At 45.4% G+C, this 17,507-nt stretch overlaps 2 protein-coding genes across 2 annotated transcripts in view; both read left to right on the forward strand.

The window, feature by feature from the left end:
* The window catches only part of LOC708768 (NBPF member 20), an 853,661-nt gene that overhangs the window by 299,721 nt on the left and 536,433 nt on the right, over nucleotides 1-17,507 (forward strand).
* On the forward strand, nucleotides 4,992-9,161 carry TXNIP (thioredoxin interacting protein). The gene is given in 8 exon segments (NM_001257935.1): nucleotides 4,992-5,548; nucleotides 6,098-6,170; nucleotides 6,284-6,431; nucleotides 6,544-6,646; nucleotides 6,779-7,035; nucleotides 7,145-7,301; nucleotides 7,415-7,566; nucleotides 7,696-9,161. Coding segments are annotated over 8 exon segments (1,176 nt in total). The 5' UTR covers nucleotides 4,992-5,298; the 3' UTR covers nucleotides 7,732-9,161.

The following is a 17,507-nucleotide window of genomic DNA, read 5'->3' on the forward strand; positions in this document are numbered from 1 at the left end:
CTGTGCATCAAAGCACTGAGAGCCAAGACAACACATTAGAGTACATACTTTTAGACAGACTCGGGTTTAAGATCTTGCTCTACTTACAAAATCTGTGACCTCAGGCAAATTACTTCACTTCTGAGCCTGACTGAACCAACACTGAGTCACAAGGTTATTCAGAGAATTAAATGAAACAATCTAATCTCAAATACTTTCTAGAACAACATGACAGATGACCTTATACATATCACTGACATAATTATATAAAGGACCAGGTTCGTTATAGGTGCTCAATAAATGACAATTACTTAAAAAGTCACTTGGAACTCTAACATGCTATACAATTTTTTTTTTTTTTTTTTTTTTTTTTGAGACGGAGTCTCGCTCTGTCACCCAGGCTGGAGTGCCGTGGCGCGATCTCAGCTCACTGCAAGCTCCATCTCCAGAGTTCACGCCATTCTCCTGCCTCAGCCTTCCAAGTAGCTGGGACTACAGGCACCCGCCACCAGGCCCGGCTAATTTTTTTGTATTTTTTAGTAGAGACAGGAGTTTCACCATGTTGGCCAGGATGGTCTCGATCTCCTGAGCTTATGATCTGCCCGCCTTGGCCTCCCGAAGTGCTGGGATTACAGGCATGAGCCACCACGCCCAGCCTATTTTTTTTTTTAAATAGAGATGGGGTCTCACTACAATGCCCAGGGTGGTCTTGAATTCCTGGCCTCGGCCGGGCGTGGTGGCTCACGCCTGTAATCCCAGAATTTTGGGAGGCCGAGGCGGGTGGATCATGAGGTCAGGAGATCGAGACCATCCTGGCAAACACGGTGAAACCTCGTCTCTACTAAAATACAAAAAATTAGCCGGGCGTGTTGGCGGGCGCCTGTAGTCCCAGCTACACGGGAGGCTGAGGCAGGAGAATGGCGTGAACCTGGGAGGCGGAGCTTGCAGTGAGCGGAGATCGCACCACTGCACTCCAGCCTGGGCTACAGAGCGAGACTCCGTCTCAAAAAAAAAAAAAAAAAGAATTCCTGGCCTCAAGTGATCCTCCCATTTCAGCCTCCCAAAGTGCTGGGATTACAGGCATGAGCCACCACACCTGGCTTACAATTGTTAATTGATTCTTATTTATCTATGACTTGGGCAGTCTTCAAACTCTTAATTTGCCTCTAAATTCCTTAGGGAAAAAATTGAAAGGGAAAAGGGTGCCTATAATCCCAGCACTTTGGGAGGCCGAGGTAGGCGGACTGCTTGAGCAGGAGTTTGAGACCAGCCTGGCCAACATGGCAAAACTCCATCTCTACCAAAAATACAAAAATTACCTAGGCGTGCTGGAGCACATCTATAGTCCCAGCTACTCGGGAGGCTGAGGTGGGAGGATTGCTTGAGCCTGGGATGTGGAGGTTTCAGTGAGCCAAGTGACACTGCATTCCAACCTGGGTGAGAGTGAGACCCCATCTTGAAAAAAAAAAAAAAAAAAGAGAGAGAGAGAAAGGAAAATGAGTAAGGGTAAAAGGGAAGTTTGCAGAGTAGAGGTGACAGAAGTGATTAAAAGGACCAAGAAAGGGCTTTGTTCTGCATTAAGAACTAAGAGTCTTCATGTCCTAATGTTTGTCAGGCCACAGGTTAAAGAAAAGAAGAATGCAATCAGTGTCTTGTCTCTGACTGGCAACAAAGTGCTGGCTTTATTCTATCACTTGCAGTAAAGCAAACAAACAACAATCACCACTTGGTTTCCTATTGGCACTAGGACTGAAGAGGGTAGAGAAGGGGCTGATAAAGATGATCCAACTTGCAAAACTCTTGGACTGTGCCCTACTTTGCTGTTCCTCCTTGGCCCACATCTTTTTCCAAACCTCACAAGCGTTTTTATACCCTGATTTTAGGACAAGAGTTTACAAAATGTCTTTCTTCTTAGACCCAAGAACTGGGAAAGGAGAATCAGGGGGCAGATTTTTATCAGAATACCAGGTTACAAGGTGAAAGGTTGTAAACAACTGTGTCCAGGAGGGCTCTACTTCAGAACATGCCTTGGCTACAGGCCTGGTAGGCAGCAGCTGCTGCCAAAGCTAAATAATTTTTTGGCATTTAAAGGAACCCAGGCATAACACAGAGCAACATAGTCTGTAGTGAGCTCTGCAAATGGGAAGATACGAGGAAACTAGAGCCCAGGAGAGAAACTTAGAATGAGAGAATTGTCATAGGATTTTTAAAAACTCAGCAATTCAGTACTTCAGAGACGTGCCCAAATAAATATCAGTGTTCCCTTTTCTTAAGATGTCCCATATTACCACCACCCTGATCCATCACTAGCCACCATCTTTCCTATTCCCTCAAAATGTATGTAGTTAAGATTTATCAATATTTAACAATATTGACTATGTAGTTAACAATATTGATTCATATATTTGTCAGCATTTTGATGTTTGATATTTACACTTTCATACCCATCAAACTAAACGTTCTCCCAGAAGCCACAATTTAGGAACTTTTAAAATTACTGGCCGGGCGCGGTGGCTCACGCCTGTAATCCCAGCACTTTGGGAGGCCAAGGTGGGTGGATCACGAGGTCAGGAGATCGAGACCATCCTGGCTAACACGGTGAAACCCCGTCTCTACTAAAAATGCAAAAAATTAGCCGGGCATGGTGGCAGGTGCCTGTAGTCCCAGCTACTTGGGAGGCTGAGGCAGGAGAATGGCATGAACCCGGGAGGCGGAGCTTGCAGTGAGCTGAAATCGCACCAGTGCACTCCAGCCTGGGAGACAGCGGGACTCCAAAAAAAAGAAAAATTACTTCAGTCAGGCCGGGCACGGTGGCTCACGCCTGTAATCCCAGCACTTTGGGAGGCCACGGTGGATAGGATCACTTGAGATCAGGAGTTCAAGACCATCTTGGGCAACATGGTGAAACCCCGTCTCTACTAAAAATACAAAAATTAGCTGGGTGTGGTGGCACATGCCTGTAATCCCAAGTACTTGGGAGGCTGAGGAGGAAAATCGCTCAAACCCAGGAGGCGGAGGTTGCAGTGAGCCAAGATTGGGCTACTGCACTGCAGCCTAGGCAACAGAGTGAGATTCTATCTTTAAAAAAATTACTTCAGAGTCCCACCTCCTCTGCTCCCAGTAACTCAATCAATATTGTTAACCAACTGAAAACACCTCAAGCCTAGTTGCTTAAGCTTCTAGAACAGGGTGCTGCCTCAAACACGCCCTAAGGATCAACAAGTTCCTGGGGTTTAATGCGTGTGTGTGTGTGTGTGTGTGTGTGTTTTCCAAGAGACTCATGATGCCTATTCTTGAGCTTGTTTAATATTGGGGTTGAGTTGTAACTTGTTAGCCTTGGGGTGTCAATCCAGCTAGGGTGTCTGAGGAAGGAAGAAGTCTCCTTAACAGCAATGAATAGGTTTCTTTTTTGCTGACTGGGTAGGGTTTCAATATACTTGAATGCTTCTTAGTTACTTCCCCATCTCAATCTTGGGACATTATCTTCCTTTCCAGCCCAAGGAATGAGATGATAATCTTCTGATACCCCAGCACAGATATGGGAAGGGTCTATGAATCAAAGAAAAGGGGGAAGAATCCCTGCACTTCTGCATACAGGTTTTTCTTATTACATTTAAGAGTAAGTTCTCAGTACTCAGCTCCTAAAGCATCTCACAGCCAGCAGGGGAAAATCCATCTGACAGCTGGCCAAACGAAACCAGCAAAGAATGAAACCAACAAAGGGAGGGTAAGGGTCTCTTCTGGCTTGAATTTATAGTGCTCTAGTGACCGATCTTTCTTCTCTTTTCCTTCTTACTGTTTTCTAAACCGTTTAGGGAAAAACCTTTGAAAATATTTTTAAAAATTGTTCCTTCAAACAGGTGTATGGCCATCTCTCCACTGGAAATTTGGATATAAACAAGAGGACTTTCTTGCTTTTAACCAGATTTATGGATGTATATTTGATTTAGTGAGTTGGGAGAGGGGAGGGAGACAAGAAAGAGTGAACATAACTCTGGAAGAAAGTGAAAAAAGTGAAGCATCCTTGTTCCCCGCCCCCCCACTTCCTTTTCCTCCAGAAGCAGGTAGGGAGTGCGAGATTATCAGCGCCTGGACACACCTCACTAAAGAGGTAATGAGGTAAATGGGAAACACAGACAAAGTGTTCCCCAACTTTGCAGGCAGAAATTGAAGAGATAACAGGATAAGCAACAGGATGTAAACACGCCTGTCCTATTTCCGTGCCAGAGAACAGAGAGAACAGAAGAGAGGGTACAAGGGGCGGGGGGTGACGAACAGCACACGCACGCAGCCCCCAGCCCTAGCCCCAAGGGATTGGAACGGGAAGTAGAAGACATCAGTCCTACAGCCGCAATGAGGCCTGAAAGTTCTCCTTTCCCTCAGAGATGGTGGTGTTTTTTTACATTTAATAGGGATGCGGGGCAAGAGAAGGACAAAGGGGCTGTTCCTTAACAGTAACACCAAGCATTCTGTGCTCCACGGCCCCAAACCTAAAAGTATTCTTGGAGCTATGGGATTTTCACACACTTGCTATTTACGAGCCACGAATAAACGACAGACTATAAAGTAATTGCACTGGCTAAGACTAGGCATGAAATTCCCTCATAAGCACATTTTCTTTTTACCTCAAACCACCGCTCTCAGACCAGAAACGTCCACACCCGCCCTCCGATGGCCTGTCGCCCTGGCTAGGTTTTAGGGTCAGTGGTATCCTCCTTCCACTAGGCCCGGGTGAAGACTCAACAGCCCCCTCCTTCCCCGCATTCCTCTCCTTCCCCCCTCCCTGCGCCGCTCCCGAGCACAACAACCATTTTCCCCGCCAGGAGCACACCGTGTCCACGCGCCTCAGCGATCTCACTGATTGGTCGGGCTCCTGGTAAACAAGGACCGGGCAGCCAATGGGAGGGATGTGCACGAGGGCAGCACGAGCCTCCGACCCAGCGCTCGCGTGGCTCTTCTGGCCGGGGCTTCTATATAGAGCCGTTTCCGCCTGCTGCTTGAAACTAACCTCTCTTTCTCTGTCAAGAAGTGCTTGCGGAGATCGGATCTCTTCTCCAGCAATCGGGGAAAAGAAGACTTTTTCTCTGAAATCGCTTAGTGTAACCAGCGGCGTAAATTTTTTGGACGCCTTTTCGAAAACCTAGTTAAAATTCATTTGTTTAAATCTCATTTTATTTTTAAGCTCAAACTGCTTAAGAATATCTTCATTCCTTAGGAAGAGTGAAATAATTTACTGCAAAGGAATTTCCTCGATTTGGTGCATTTTTTTTTTTATTCTTCCACGGTCTTTTCTAACTCTCAAACCAACTCCGTCCCATCATGGTGATGTTCAAGAAGATCAAGTCTTTTGAGGTGGTCTTTAACGACCCTGAAAAGGTGTACGGCAGTGGTGAGAAGGTGGCTGGCCGGGTGATAGTGGAGGTGTGTGAAGTTACTCGTGTCAAAGCCGTTAGGATCCTTGCTTGCGGAGTGGCTAAAGTGCTCTGGATGCAGGGATCCCAGCAGTGCAAACAGACTTCGGAGTACCTGCGCTATGAAGACACGCTTCTTCCGGAAGACCAGCCAACAGGTAAGCGGCCCAATTCATTGTTGGAGGGTGAAAGCTGATTAGAGAAGAGAATTGAAAGGAATACACAAAACTATACGAAATGTTTTAAGTTGCTCAGTTTGAGTGGTGTGAATTGCACGTTGTTACTTCCTTTTTTCTAATTTGCAGACATTCTCCCCCCCACACCCCCCAAAAAAAAGGGTGGTTTGTACAATTTTTTATGGTGCTGTGTCCTAAAGGTGGTTCTGAGGGGCATTGCCTCGGATAGTTAAAAATCTTATGTGTGCATTAGTTGCTTATTCTTTGCCTACTTCCTGTTTGAGATGTTAGTGAAGAACTGTCCTGGGTGAATCTTTAAAAGCATTGCAGGGCAACCTGGGAACTTGCTGCCCAACAAAATACATCAGAATTTCTCTTTAAGAACAACATGGGATGATTAAAATACCTCTCTGTGGGACGAAATTAGGGGTACTTCAATACCTTGCATGCCACCCAAACATTCCTTATCACACAGATGCATTTTAAGTGTAACAGGAAGCCTAATGGCTACTCGATTTTCTTTCCCTTCAGGTGAGAATGAGATGGTGATCATGAGACCTGGAAACAAATATGAGTACAAGTTCGGCTTTGAGCTTCCCCAGGGGTAAATATCAGCTAAATGCATCTTTGAACTTTTCTGTCTAAAATATCTTGCCCTCCTTTGATCACTTACTGTTCCTTGGAGAGCATTTAAAAATTTTCATTTTCTTGACACAGGCCTCTGGGAACATCCTTCAAAGGAAAATATGGGTGTGTAGACTACTGGGTGAAGGCTTTTCTTGACCGCCCCAGCCAGCCAACTCAGGAGACAAAGAAAAACTTTGAAGTAGTGGATCTGGTGGATGTCAATACTCCTGATTTAATGGTGAGATTCATTTTAAAGATTATATTCTCCTGGGTCACAGGGATGATAAATCAGATGTCTTGGGCATTAGATTAAAGCATCTCAAAACACTTTTTTGTCCCCTTCTACATAGGCACCTGTGTCTGCTAAAAAGGAAAAGAAAGTTTCCTGCATGTTCATTCCTGATGGGCGGGTGTCTGTCTCTGCTCGAATTGACAGAAAAGGATTCTGTGAAGGTAAAATCCTAGTGCTTATGGCAGACAGATATAACAGGAACTAGGTTTAGGGGCAAGGGCATGGGACTGGGGTAGAGGAAATGTCATTAACTATACTGAGTATCAGTAAGTTTTCATTTTTCTCTTTGCTAGGTGATGAGATTTCCATCCATGCTGACTTTGAGAATACGTGTTCCCGAATTGTGGTCCCCAAAGCTGCCATTGTGGCCCGCCACACTTATCTTGCCAATGGCCAGACCAAGGTGCTGACTCAGAAGTTGTCATCAGTCAGAGGCAATCATATTATCTCAGGGACATGCGCATCATGGCGTGGAAAGAGCCTTCGGGTTCAGAAGATCAGGCCTTCTATCCTGGGCTGCAACATTCTTCGAGTTGAATATTCTTTACTGGTGAGTAGATGCAGGGTGGGTTCAGCAGAGAAATTGTTCATCTGTTACCATAACTGTCTTGTTTCACCAGAGCGCTCTGGTCTAACAAACTACCATCTTCCTTTTCTAGATCTATGTTAGTGTTCCTGGGTCCAAGAAGGTCATCCTTGACCTGCCCCTGGTAATTGGCAGCAGATCAGGTCTAAGCAGCAGAACATCCAGCATGGCCAGCCGAACCAGCTCTGAGATGAGTTGGGTAGATCTGAATATCCCTGATACCCCAGAAGGTGAGCCAGACCTAATGTCTTTTCTTCATTTCTGGTCTACCTGGGTTTGTAAAATTGTGATGGTCCAGCATTTCTTGGGCAGGCTTCTTACGTGGCCATATTTTCTTTTCTAGCTCCTCCCTGCTATATGGATATCATTCCCGAAGATCACCGATTGGAGAGCCCCACCACTCCTCTGCTAGATGACATGGATGGCGCTCAAGACAGCCCTATCTTTATGTATGCCCCTGAGTTCAAGTTCATGCCACCACCTACTTATACTGAGGTGAGAATTGTCATATTTACTGTTAAATTTGTCCTAAGCTTTCTATAAGAAGTTGACTTAGAGGGATTGCTAAACTGGTTTGTTCTTTTAGTTCTTACCTGAACTGAAATAGTCTGTTTCTTCCTTTAGGTGGATCCGTGCATCCTCAACAACAACGTGCAGTGAACATGTGGAAGAAAAGAAGCAGCTTTACCTACTTCTTTCTTTTTGTCTCTCTTCCTGGACTCTCACTTTTTCAGAGACTCAGTAGTCTCTGCAATGGAGTGTGGATCCACCTTAGCCTCTGACTTCCCAATGCAGGAGGTGGTCAGCAGGCAATCTCCTGGGCCTTAAAGGATGCGGACTCATCCTCAGCCAGCGCCGATGTTGTGATACAGGGGTGTTTGTTGGATGGGTTTAAAAACAGCTAGAAAAACTCAGGCCCATCCATTTTCTCAGATCTCCTTGAAAATTGAGGCCTTTTCGGTAGTTTCGGGTCAGGTAAAAATGGCCTCCTGGCATGAGCTTTTCAAGGTTTCTTGGAGGCTTTGTGCAAATTGTGATAACCACTTTGGACCTTCAACTTATGTATCTATCATGTGGAAAAGAGCCAATTTAGCAAACTAGGAACATGAAAAGGGAAATTATGGCCAAAACTTTGGGAAAAGGAGGTTCTTAAAATCAGTATTCCCCTTTGTGCACTTGCAGAAAAAAAAGAAAAACCTTCTAGGGCTGATTTGATGGACATTTGGAGAGAGCTTTCTCTGTGATTATAAAAAAAGAAGCTAGCTGCTCTATGGGTCGTCTTTGCTTAGAGTGTACTTTAACCTGGCTTTTAAAGCGGTAGTAACTGTGTCCCACCAAAGGTCTTAAAAGCCATTTTTGGAGCGTATTGCACTGTGTTCTCCTATTGCAAATATTTTCATATGGGAGGATATTTTTCTCTTCATGCAAGTCCTTGGAATTGATTCTAAGGTGATGTTCTTAGCACTTTAGTTCCTGTCAAATTTTTTGTCCTCCCCCCTCCACCATCTTAAATGTAAGCTGAAACTCGTCTACTATGTCTCTAGGGGTAAGCCCAAAGACAAAAAGAAAAAAAAACTGTTAACTACTTTTGAGATTGCCCCAATGTACAGAATTACATAATTCTAAGACTCAAATCATGTGAAAGGGTTGCTGCTGTCAGCCTTGCCCACTGTGACTTCTCCAAACCCAAGGAGGACCTCTTGATCAAAATGCCCAACACTGATCAGAACCTCCAAATACTGCCATGAGAAACTAGAGGGCAGGTCTTCACAAAAGCCCTTCGAACCCCCTTCCTGCCCTGTGTTAGGAGATAGGGATATTGGCCCCTCTCTCACTGCAGCTGCCAGCACTTGGTCAGTCACTCTCAGCCATAGCACTTTGTTCACTGTCCTGTGTCAGAGCACTGAGCTCCACCCTTTTCTGAGCGTTACTGCAGCCAGAAAGTGTGGACTGAAGGTGGTTTCATGTTTTTGTATTATGTATCTTTTTGTATGGTAAAGACTATATTTTGTACTTCACCAGATATATTTTTACCCCAGATGGGGATATTCTTGTAAAAAATAAAAATAAAGTTTTTTTAACGGGAAAAAAAAATGTTGTCTGTGAGATGGCTTTGGAGAAGCTTTTGGAAAGAAGGTGTGCCTAAAGGAGTCTTCCTCTACTTAACAATCCACACCAGTGAAAACCTTGTGGAGAAAACACTCCCTATGGACCCTAAGGAATGGCGGCAGAGTGGGGGCTGGAGGTGAAGAGGGAAACAGTTTGAGGCATGTTTCATTCAGATTCACTGAAGAACTATCTTGGGATTTTCTGGTTGTCTAGTTTTCCAAATCCATAACTAATTATTACTAAATTCCTTCAGTTTTGGAGTTCATGAGTTCTTGAAATACAGGGAAATGATGTTTATGAGGGACTTTGAAAGAAAAGAGTAGAGGTTCCTTTTTTTTTTTTTTTTTAAGACAGTCTCACCTACGCTGAAGTGTGGTAGCATGATCTTAGCTCACTCAGCCTTGACCTGGGCTCAAGTGAACCTCCCATCTCAGACTCCCACATAGCTAGGCTACAGGCACACACCACTACACTCAGCTAATTTTTATATTTTTTGTAGAACTGGGGTTTTGCCATGCTGTCCAGGGTGGCCTCAACTTCTGGGCTCAAGTGATCTGCTGGCCCTGGCCTCCCAAAGTGTTGGGAATACAGGCATGAGACACCACACCTGGCTGAAGATCCCTTTTTCATAATTTGGTTTTATCATATAAAGTTTCTTCCCAGTGTAAACTTGATTTATATACTAACAAGGATAACTATTCAGGACTTAAGAGGTTATAGAGCTAGGAGTATTCTTTGGAGGCAGCTAACTATTTTTTGTTTTCACAATTCCTATTCAAGCACACAACTCAGTAAATGTTTGCTAACTATTCAACTCCACCCTCATCCCTTAGATGCTTTGGTGGTTCCTATTCCTTGTAGGGTAATAGTAGAGTAGTACTACTATTAGTAATTGGCTAAACATGAGATTAAACAATCCCATGTTTAATCGGTGTGATTTTCATTCTTTTTCTTTTTTTTTTTGACATAGAATTTCGCTGTCTCCTAGGCTGGAGTGCAGTGGCCCAATCTTGGCCCACTGCACCCTCTGTCTTCCAGGTTCAAGCGATTCTCCTACCTCAGCCTCTTGAGTAGATGGGATTACAGGCATGAGCCACCATGCCCAGCTAATTTTTGTATTTTTAGTAGAGACTGGGTTTCACCATGTTGGCCAGGCTGGTCTTGAACACCTGACTTCCCATGATTCACCCGCCTCAGCCTCCCAAAGTGTTCACAGGTGTGAGCCACCACACCCAGCAGTGATTTTCATTCCTAAAGAACTGACCCGTGAGAAACCCTGGGATGGCTAATTTAAATCTTTGCACAGTTCTGGTCTGGGCCCTTATTTGGGGAACGGCTTTCCTGAGGACTTTCACAAACTAATTCCAAATAACAGGCACCTGGAAATTCTACATGACATCAACGTGGGGTGTTATAGCCCTAGCTACTCACGAGGCTGAGGCAAGAGGATCATTCAAGCCCAGAAGTTCTAGATTACAGTGAGCTATGATTGCACCACTTGCTCTGCAGCCTGGGGGACAGATTTTACCTAGAAAATAAATAAATGATAAGCAAACTAAAATAAATGTGAATTTAACAGAAAGTGAGATTTAAAAGATCCTTTTCTATTTCAATCTTCATTTTTCGTTTATCGTTCATTTTCTATAGCACACTGCTCCCTCTCTTTGTCTCTCTTCCATTACCAAAGTGTCAGTCTCTATTTCTACCTATCGCCAGGGTGACTTTCACCTGAACTCTCCGCCCCTTTCTCACCTGTTCAAGAATTTAGCAGCTCCTCCCCTTCAAATCTGTGACCAGGAAATTAGGTCAAAGTTGATGGAAAAGTTTTTTCTGTAGCTTGTTTTCCAGGGATTAGAGGGGTGAAGCAATGACAAAAACAGGCCAGAAAGCAGGACAAAGGAATGGAGAGACCATGGAGTACATGAGCCTGGTTGTTTGTGTGCACAATCCGGCTACCAGTACCCAATATGAGAAGACGGATGGCTTCGAAAGGATAGATAACTTTATACCCAAGGCCTCTTAAAGATCTGATCCTGGGGCTGGGCGTGGTGGCTCACGCCTGTAATCCCAGCACTTTGGTGGGTGGATCACGAGGCCAGCAGTTCGAGACCATCCTGGCCAACACGGTGAAACCCTGTCTCTACTAAAAATGCAAAAATTAGCTGGGCGTGGTGGCAGGCACCTGTAATCCCAGCTACTCGGGAGGCTGAGGAAGGAGAATCACTTGAACCCAGGAGGTGGAGGTTGCAGTGAGCCGAGACTGCACCATTGCACTTGAGCCTGGGCAACAAAGCAAGACTCCGTCTCAAAAAAAAAAGAGAGATCTGATCCTGGAAGGACCAGAACATGGGCATTCCCTCCAGATACCCTTAATATCCTTTATCCAGCTGTCCAAATAGAATTTTCTATGATGATGGAAAAGTTCAATACACTAGCCACTAGCCCTGAAATGTGGCTACTGTGACATATAAACTGATTTTTTTCTCATCTTTTTTTTTTGAGATAGGATCTCATTCTGTCCCCCAGGCTGGAGTGCAGTGGCACAATCTCGGCTCACTGCAGCTTTGACCTCCCAAGCTCAGGTCATTCTCTCACCTCAGCCTCCCAAGTAGCTAGAACTACAGGCACACGCCACCATGCCCAGCTAATTTTTTGTATTTTTTGTAGAGACAGGGTTTCACCATGTTGCCCAGGCTGGTCTTGAACTCCTAGGCTCAAGCAATCTGCCTGCTTCAGCCTCCCAAAGTGCTGTGCACGAATTTTTTTTTTTTTTTTTTTTTAAACAGGGTCTTGCTCTGTCTCCCAGGCTGGAGTGCAGGGGCATGATCTCTGCTCACTGCAGCCTCCACCTCTCAGGGTCAAGTGATCTCCCACCTCAGCCCCCTAGCAGCTGGGACTACAGGTGCATGCCACCAAGCCCAACTACTTTTCGTATTTTTCTTTTTTTTTTTTTTTTTTTTTTGAGACAGAGTCTCGCTCTGCCGCCCAGGCTGGAGTGCAGTGGCGTGATCTTGGCTCACTGCAAGCTCCGCCTCCCGGGTTCACGCCATTCTCCTGCCTCAGCCTCCCGAGTAGCTGGGACTACAGGCGCCCGCCACCTCGCCCGGCTAGTTTTTTTGTATTTTTTAGTAGAGACGGGGTTTCACTGTGTCAGCCAGGATGGTCTCGATCTCCTGACCTCGTGATCCGCCCGTCTCGGCCTCCCAAAGTGCTGGGATTACAGGCTTGAGCCACCGCGCCCGGCCTTTTCGTATTTTTCATAGAGATGGGGTTTTGCCATGTTGCCCAGGCTGGTCTCAAACTCCTGAGCTCAAGCAATCCTCCTGCCTCAGCCTCCCAAAGTGCTAGGATTACAGGTGTGAGCCACCGTGCCCAGCCTGTAACTGAATGTTTAATTTTGTTTAATTCTTTTTTTTTGAAAAGGAGTTTCTCTCTTGTTGCCCAGGCTGGAGTGCAATGGCGCAATCTCGGCTCACCGCAACCTCCACCTCCTGGGTTCAAGTGATTCTCCTGCCTCAGCCTCCCAAGTAGCTGGGATTACAGGCATGCGTTACCACACCTGGCTAATTTTGTATTTTTAGTAGAGACAGGGTTTCTCCATGTTGGTAAGGCTGGTCTTGAACTCCCCACCTCAGGTGATCTGCCCATCTCGGCCTCCCAAAGTGCTGGGATTACAGGCGTGAGCCACCATGCCCGGCCCAATTTTGTTTAATTCAATTAAACTTCAGCTTTGTGTGACTAGTGACTGCCATACTGAATACCACGTCAAAATCTAAAGGAGTAAGCAGCTAGAGCTGTTCCCCCAGAGGAAACCTATCCTTCTCGTACAGCACAAAAACTCCGCTCTCCTTCTTTTTGCCTTCTGTATACAATTTCTCCCTCACCCCAGGACATTTTCTGCGTACAGGCTTGCTTTAGTACACTTCCTTGGACAGTGGCCTAGCTATTTCCCCACTTAAGTGGGTGAATATTTTGGGTCTTCTTTGCTTATCCTCTTCTCATGTGCCTTTTAATTTTTAAAGAGCTATGACCTACAGGTACAATCATTAGAGGAGATGTGGTTCTGAGTATCATTTATTCAGTAGGTTCAATCTGGTATAGGGAGATCTGAGAGAAATAAAAAAGAAAACTACCTAAAGAGAGAAAAGAGCAAGACAATAAACAAGAAAAAGGGGCTGGGCGCAATGGCTCATGCCTGTGATCTCAGCACTTTGGGAGGCGGAAGTGGGTGGATCATTTGAGGTCAGAAGTTTGAGACCAGCCTGGCCAACATGGTGAAACCCCGCCTCTACTAAAAATATAAAAATTAGCCGGGCATGGCAGGCACCTGTAGTCCCAGCTACTTGGGAGGCTGAGGCAGGAGAATCACTTGAGCCGGGGAGGCAGAGCTTGCAGTGAGCCAAGATCGGGCCACTGCGCTCCAGCCTGGGAGACAGAGAGAGACTCCTTCTCAAAACAAAACAAAACAAAAAACAGGTACTTCAACAACCACAGTCGTTGGCTGCCTTGATTGATACCTCTGAACAGACTGGAAACACAAGGATCTAACTTGGGTTGAGGTACTGGGAGGGAAAAATGTGGAGGCGAGGATCTGGACAAAGCACATGTTCAGCAAAAAACAATCACACAAGAGCTGAAGGGCACGAAGTGGAGTCAAGGAGTAACCTTTGCACAATTCTTTTTTCTCTTTTTGAGAGAGGCTCTCACTATGTTGCCCAGGTTGGAGTGCAGTGGCTGTTCCCAGGCACAATTATAGCAAACTCTGACCTTGAACTCATAGCCTCAAGGGATTACCCCTACTCAGCCTCCCATGTAGCTGAGAGACAGGCACATGCAACCTTGGCCCAATTCTTTCAAAAGACTACAGATCCCTCTTAGAATTATTTTATTGGGCTACCTCTAGGTGATAAAATGCATAAGGTGAGTAAGGAAAATATTTTACTGACCTTCCAATGATCAGAAGTCCCTGCCCCAGGCATCCTGGCCTCAATAGTTTGGGCATGGGGGATGGGAAGTTTTTTTTGTCCTTTCTCTGTTATGACCTCACATCCACCTCTATTTCATAAGCTGAAACACTCCTTTTCAGAGAGCTAAAGATCCAGGGCTGCAGGTCCTGGCTTAATAGGTAAGTCTAGAACCCAGAAAAAGTCCAAAGATTAGTCTTCCTATACTATTAAGAAAAAATAGGCCAGGAACGGTGGCTCACGCCTATAATCCCAGCACTTTGAGAGCCAAGGTGGGCAGATCACCTGACATCAGGAGTTTGAGACCAGCCTGGCCAACATGGTGAAACCCCATCTCTACTAAAAATAGAAAAAATTAGCCAAGTGAGGTGGTGTGCGCCTGTAGTCCCAACTACTTGGGAGGCTGAGGCAGGGGAATTGCTTGAACCCCGGAGAGGGAGGTTGCAGTGAGCAGAGATCACGCCACTGCACTCCAGCACCTGGGTGACACAGTGAGACTCTGTCTCAAAAAAAAAAAAAAAAAAAAAAAGAAAGAAAAGAAAAGAGAAAGGAAGAAAGTGAAGAAAGTATAGTATAGTAGTTAAGCACGTGGACCCTGAAGCCAAACTATCTAAATTAAGACCTTTCTTCTACCATTTAACCAGTTGTGTGACCTTGGGCAACTTATTTAACCTCTCTATGTCACAGTTAGTTCATTTATAAAATGAGAGATAATAATAATGCCTACCTCAGAAGATTGTGAGAAATTTTTAAATATATATAAAAAGTTAGAACAATGCCACATAAGTGATTGTTACCTAAAATAAAAGAAGAGACATATCCCTCATCACCCCCTTGAATAATTTACTTTTTTTTTTTTTTTGAGACAGTCTCACTCTATCACCTGGGCTAGTGTGGAGTGGGGCAGTCTCTGCAACCTCCTCCTCCTGGGTTCAAGCAATTCTCTTGCTTCAGTCACCCAAGTAGCTGGGATTACAGGCGTGCACCACCATGTCTGGCTAATTTTTTTTATTTTTAGCTGAGATGAGGTTTCACCATGTTGCCCAGGCTGGTCTCAAACTCCAGATAGCTTGACTCAAGCTATCTGCCTGCCTCGGCCTCCCAAAGTGCTTGGATTACAGGAGTGAGCCACAGTACCCACTTGGCCTCAGGGTTTTCTTTTTCACACTCCCAGTGTGTTTCCCAAGCCTGTGGATTAAACCCTGTAACCTTCTAAAAATTATTTGAACTTTCTTAACTTTTCAGTATACAACTCCAAAGAAAAGCTTCCCATCATTTGGAGTGATAAACTGAGGAACAGAGAGTGCTGGATATACAATGTAATGTCACAGGACTTGCAGACTTTTTCTTTCAAGGTATTGCATTCCATTTGATTTTTTTCCGCGAGGTAGACTAGACTGAGTAGCACAAATGTCAGTGGAGGTGACCCCACGGATGAGGCCCAGTTTAGCCTATTTAGGCTATTCCTGTTCTGTCCTGCCCTTTCCCTTTGCTTGACCGTTCCCTACTCTCTGCTGGGCCTGTTATGTAAAGAGAAAAGAATGAACAGACTCTGACTATCAATTGACTGGTCATCTCCAGGCAACAGAGTGATGGGAGAAAGAAGACAGGGAAAACAAAGGGACAGGATTGTGAATTCCATGTTCCCTGAGTCCTGAGATGTTAGGCAAGGTCCATTCTCAGTCTCTGTTGGGCTATGAAGTTGCTGACAATCAAAGTTAATCAAATGGTCAGTAAACAGGTTCTTGGAAATGTCTGGCTAGGTTCCCAGCTTGGATATTTTTAACGTATTGGACAGATGGATACAGCAAGAATTTCAGCTGCTGAGAGGGGAGGAGGTATTCAGGGGCATGAGAACTGTGCTTCCTTTTTTTTTTTTTTTTTTTTTTTGAGACAAGTCGCACTCTGTCACCAGGCTGGAGTGCAATGGCGCGATCTCGGCTCACTGCACCTCCGCCTCCCGGGTTCAAGTGATTTTCCTGTCTCAGCCTCCTGAGTAGCTGGGATTATAGGTGCCCACCCCCATGCCTGGCTAATTTTTGTATTTTTAGTAGATATGGGGTTTCACTATAGATCCGCCTGCCTCGGCCACCCAAAGTGCTGGGATCTCAGGCGTGAGCCACCGCGCCTGGCCAACATTTGTGCTTCCCTTATATGGTTCTGTGGCTAAAGATCCCTCCCTCTCCACTTCTCCAGATTCTGGCTTCCTCCTTCATCTAGCCAGACTCAGGGTTAATCCTTTGCCTCCTGCTCTCCCATTTCTGTTTATTCCCTGTCTTTCATGCTTGCTTCACCTTCCAACTCTGAGGAAACTCTAGTTTCTGTTTTACCTCCCGATTCCTGTAGATCAGGAAGAGGGTGGCTGGGCAGGGCCGATAGCTCCTTTGTTTCCCCTGGACATAGGTATACCTCTGCCAGTGGTACTCTCGAGGCTTCTTTGCAGTTCTACCTCCTCAAGCTGTCCCGCAGGACAGCTCCAAACTCTCCTGCAACTTCCTGCATCCCACTGCCCCCAACTCTTGGGAACAGAATTTGACACCATGGAATCCCAGGCCTATGCTTCATATACTTTTGGAAAGTAGGAGAAATGATCGTGAAGGTCAGAGAGGTTGGAAATGGCGACCAAGTCTGACAAGGCAAGATCTGCTATCTCTGGTTTGGGAAAATTAGGTCACCTGGGAGGTGGAAGAGCTGGGAGAGAGGTTGATCATTAGCAAGTTCAGAATATCTTTTTGACTGTGAGGGTGGCCTGGAGGTTAGGAATGAAAGTGAGGAAGGAGAGAAAAAAATTATGATAATTCCCTATTTGGGGTTTCATCTTCCCTTGGTGAATACCCTTTAAACTGAATAACCTTCTATATCCAAAGACTGCTTCCTTCTTTCCTCTTGTTCTTTCCTGTATCTCAACACCATTTCTGATACTGCCCACCCTGCTTAGTGGGTGAAGGAGAAAATCCCTGACATTAGTGCTCCAAGATTGATGGGAAGCTGGTGGGGAGATGGACTTAGGGAAGGGAGATCACACTGTGATTCGTGTTTCTCTTCTTTTGTCTTGATTTTAGCTGATGATGAACCTAAGCAAAGCTGGAGGAAACACTAAGCCAGAGGCAGCAAATCAGAGGCCCATAGGCCAAACCAGCTTGCAGACATTTTGAAACCCATATTGCCAGCTGGGCACCGTGACTCACGCCTGTAATCTCAGCAGTTTGGGAGTCTGAGGCAGGCAAATCACTTGAGGTCAGGAGTTCGAGACCAGTCTGACCAACACGGCGAAACCCCATCTCTACTAAAAATACAAATTAGCCAGGTGTGGTGGTGCATGCCTGTAATCCCAGCTAGTCAGGAGACTGAGGCAGGGGAATT

The sequence above is a fragment of the Macaca mulatta genome, chromosome 1 (assembly GCF_049350105.2).
Source record: "Macaca mulatta isolate MMU2019108-1 chromosome 1, T2T-MMU8v2.0, whole genome shotgun sequence".
In the NCBI taxonomy this organism is placed as follows: Eukaryota; Metazoa; Chordata; class Mammalia; order Primates; family Cercopithecidae; genus Macaca; species Macaca mulatta.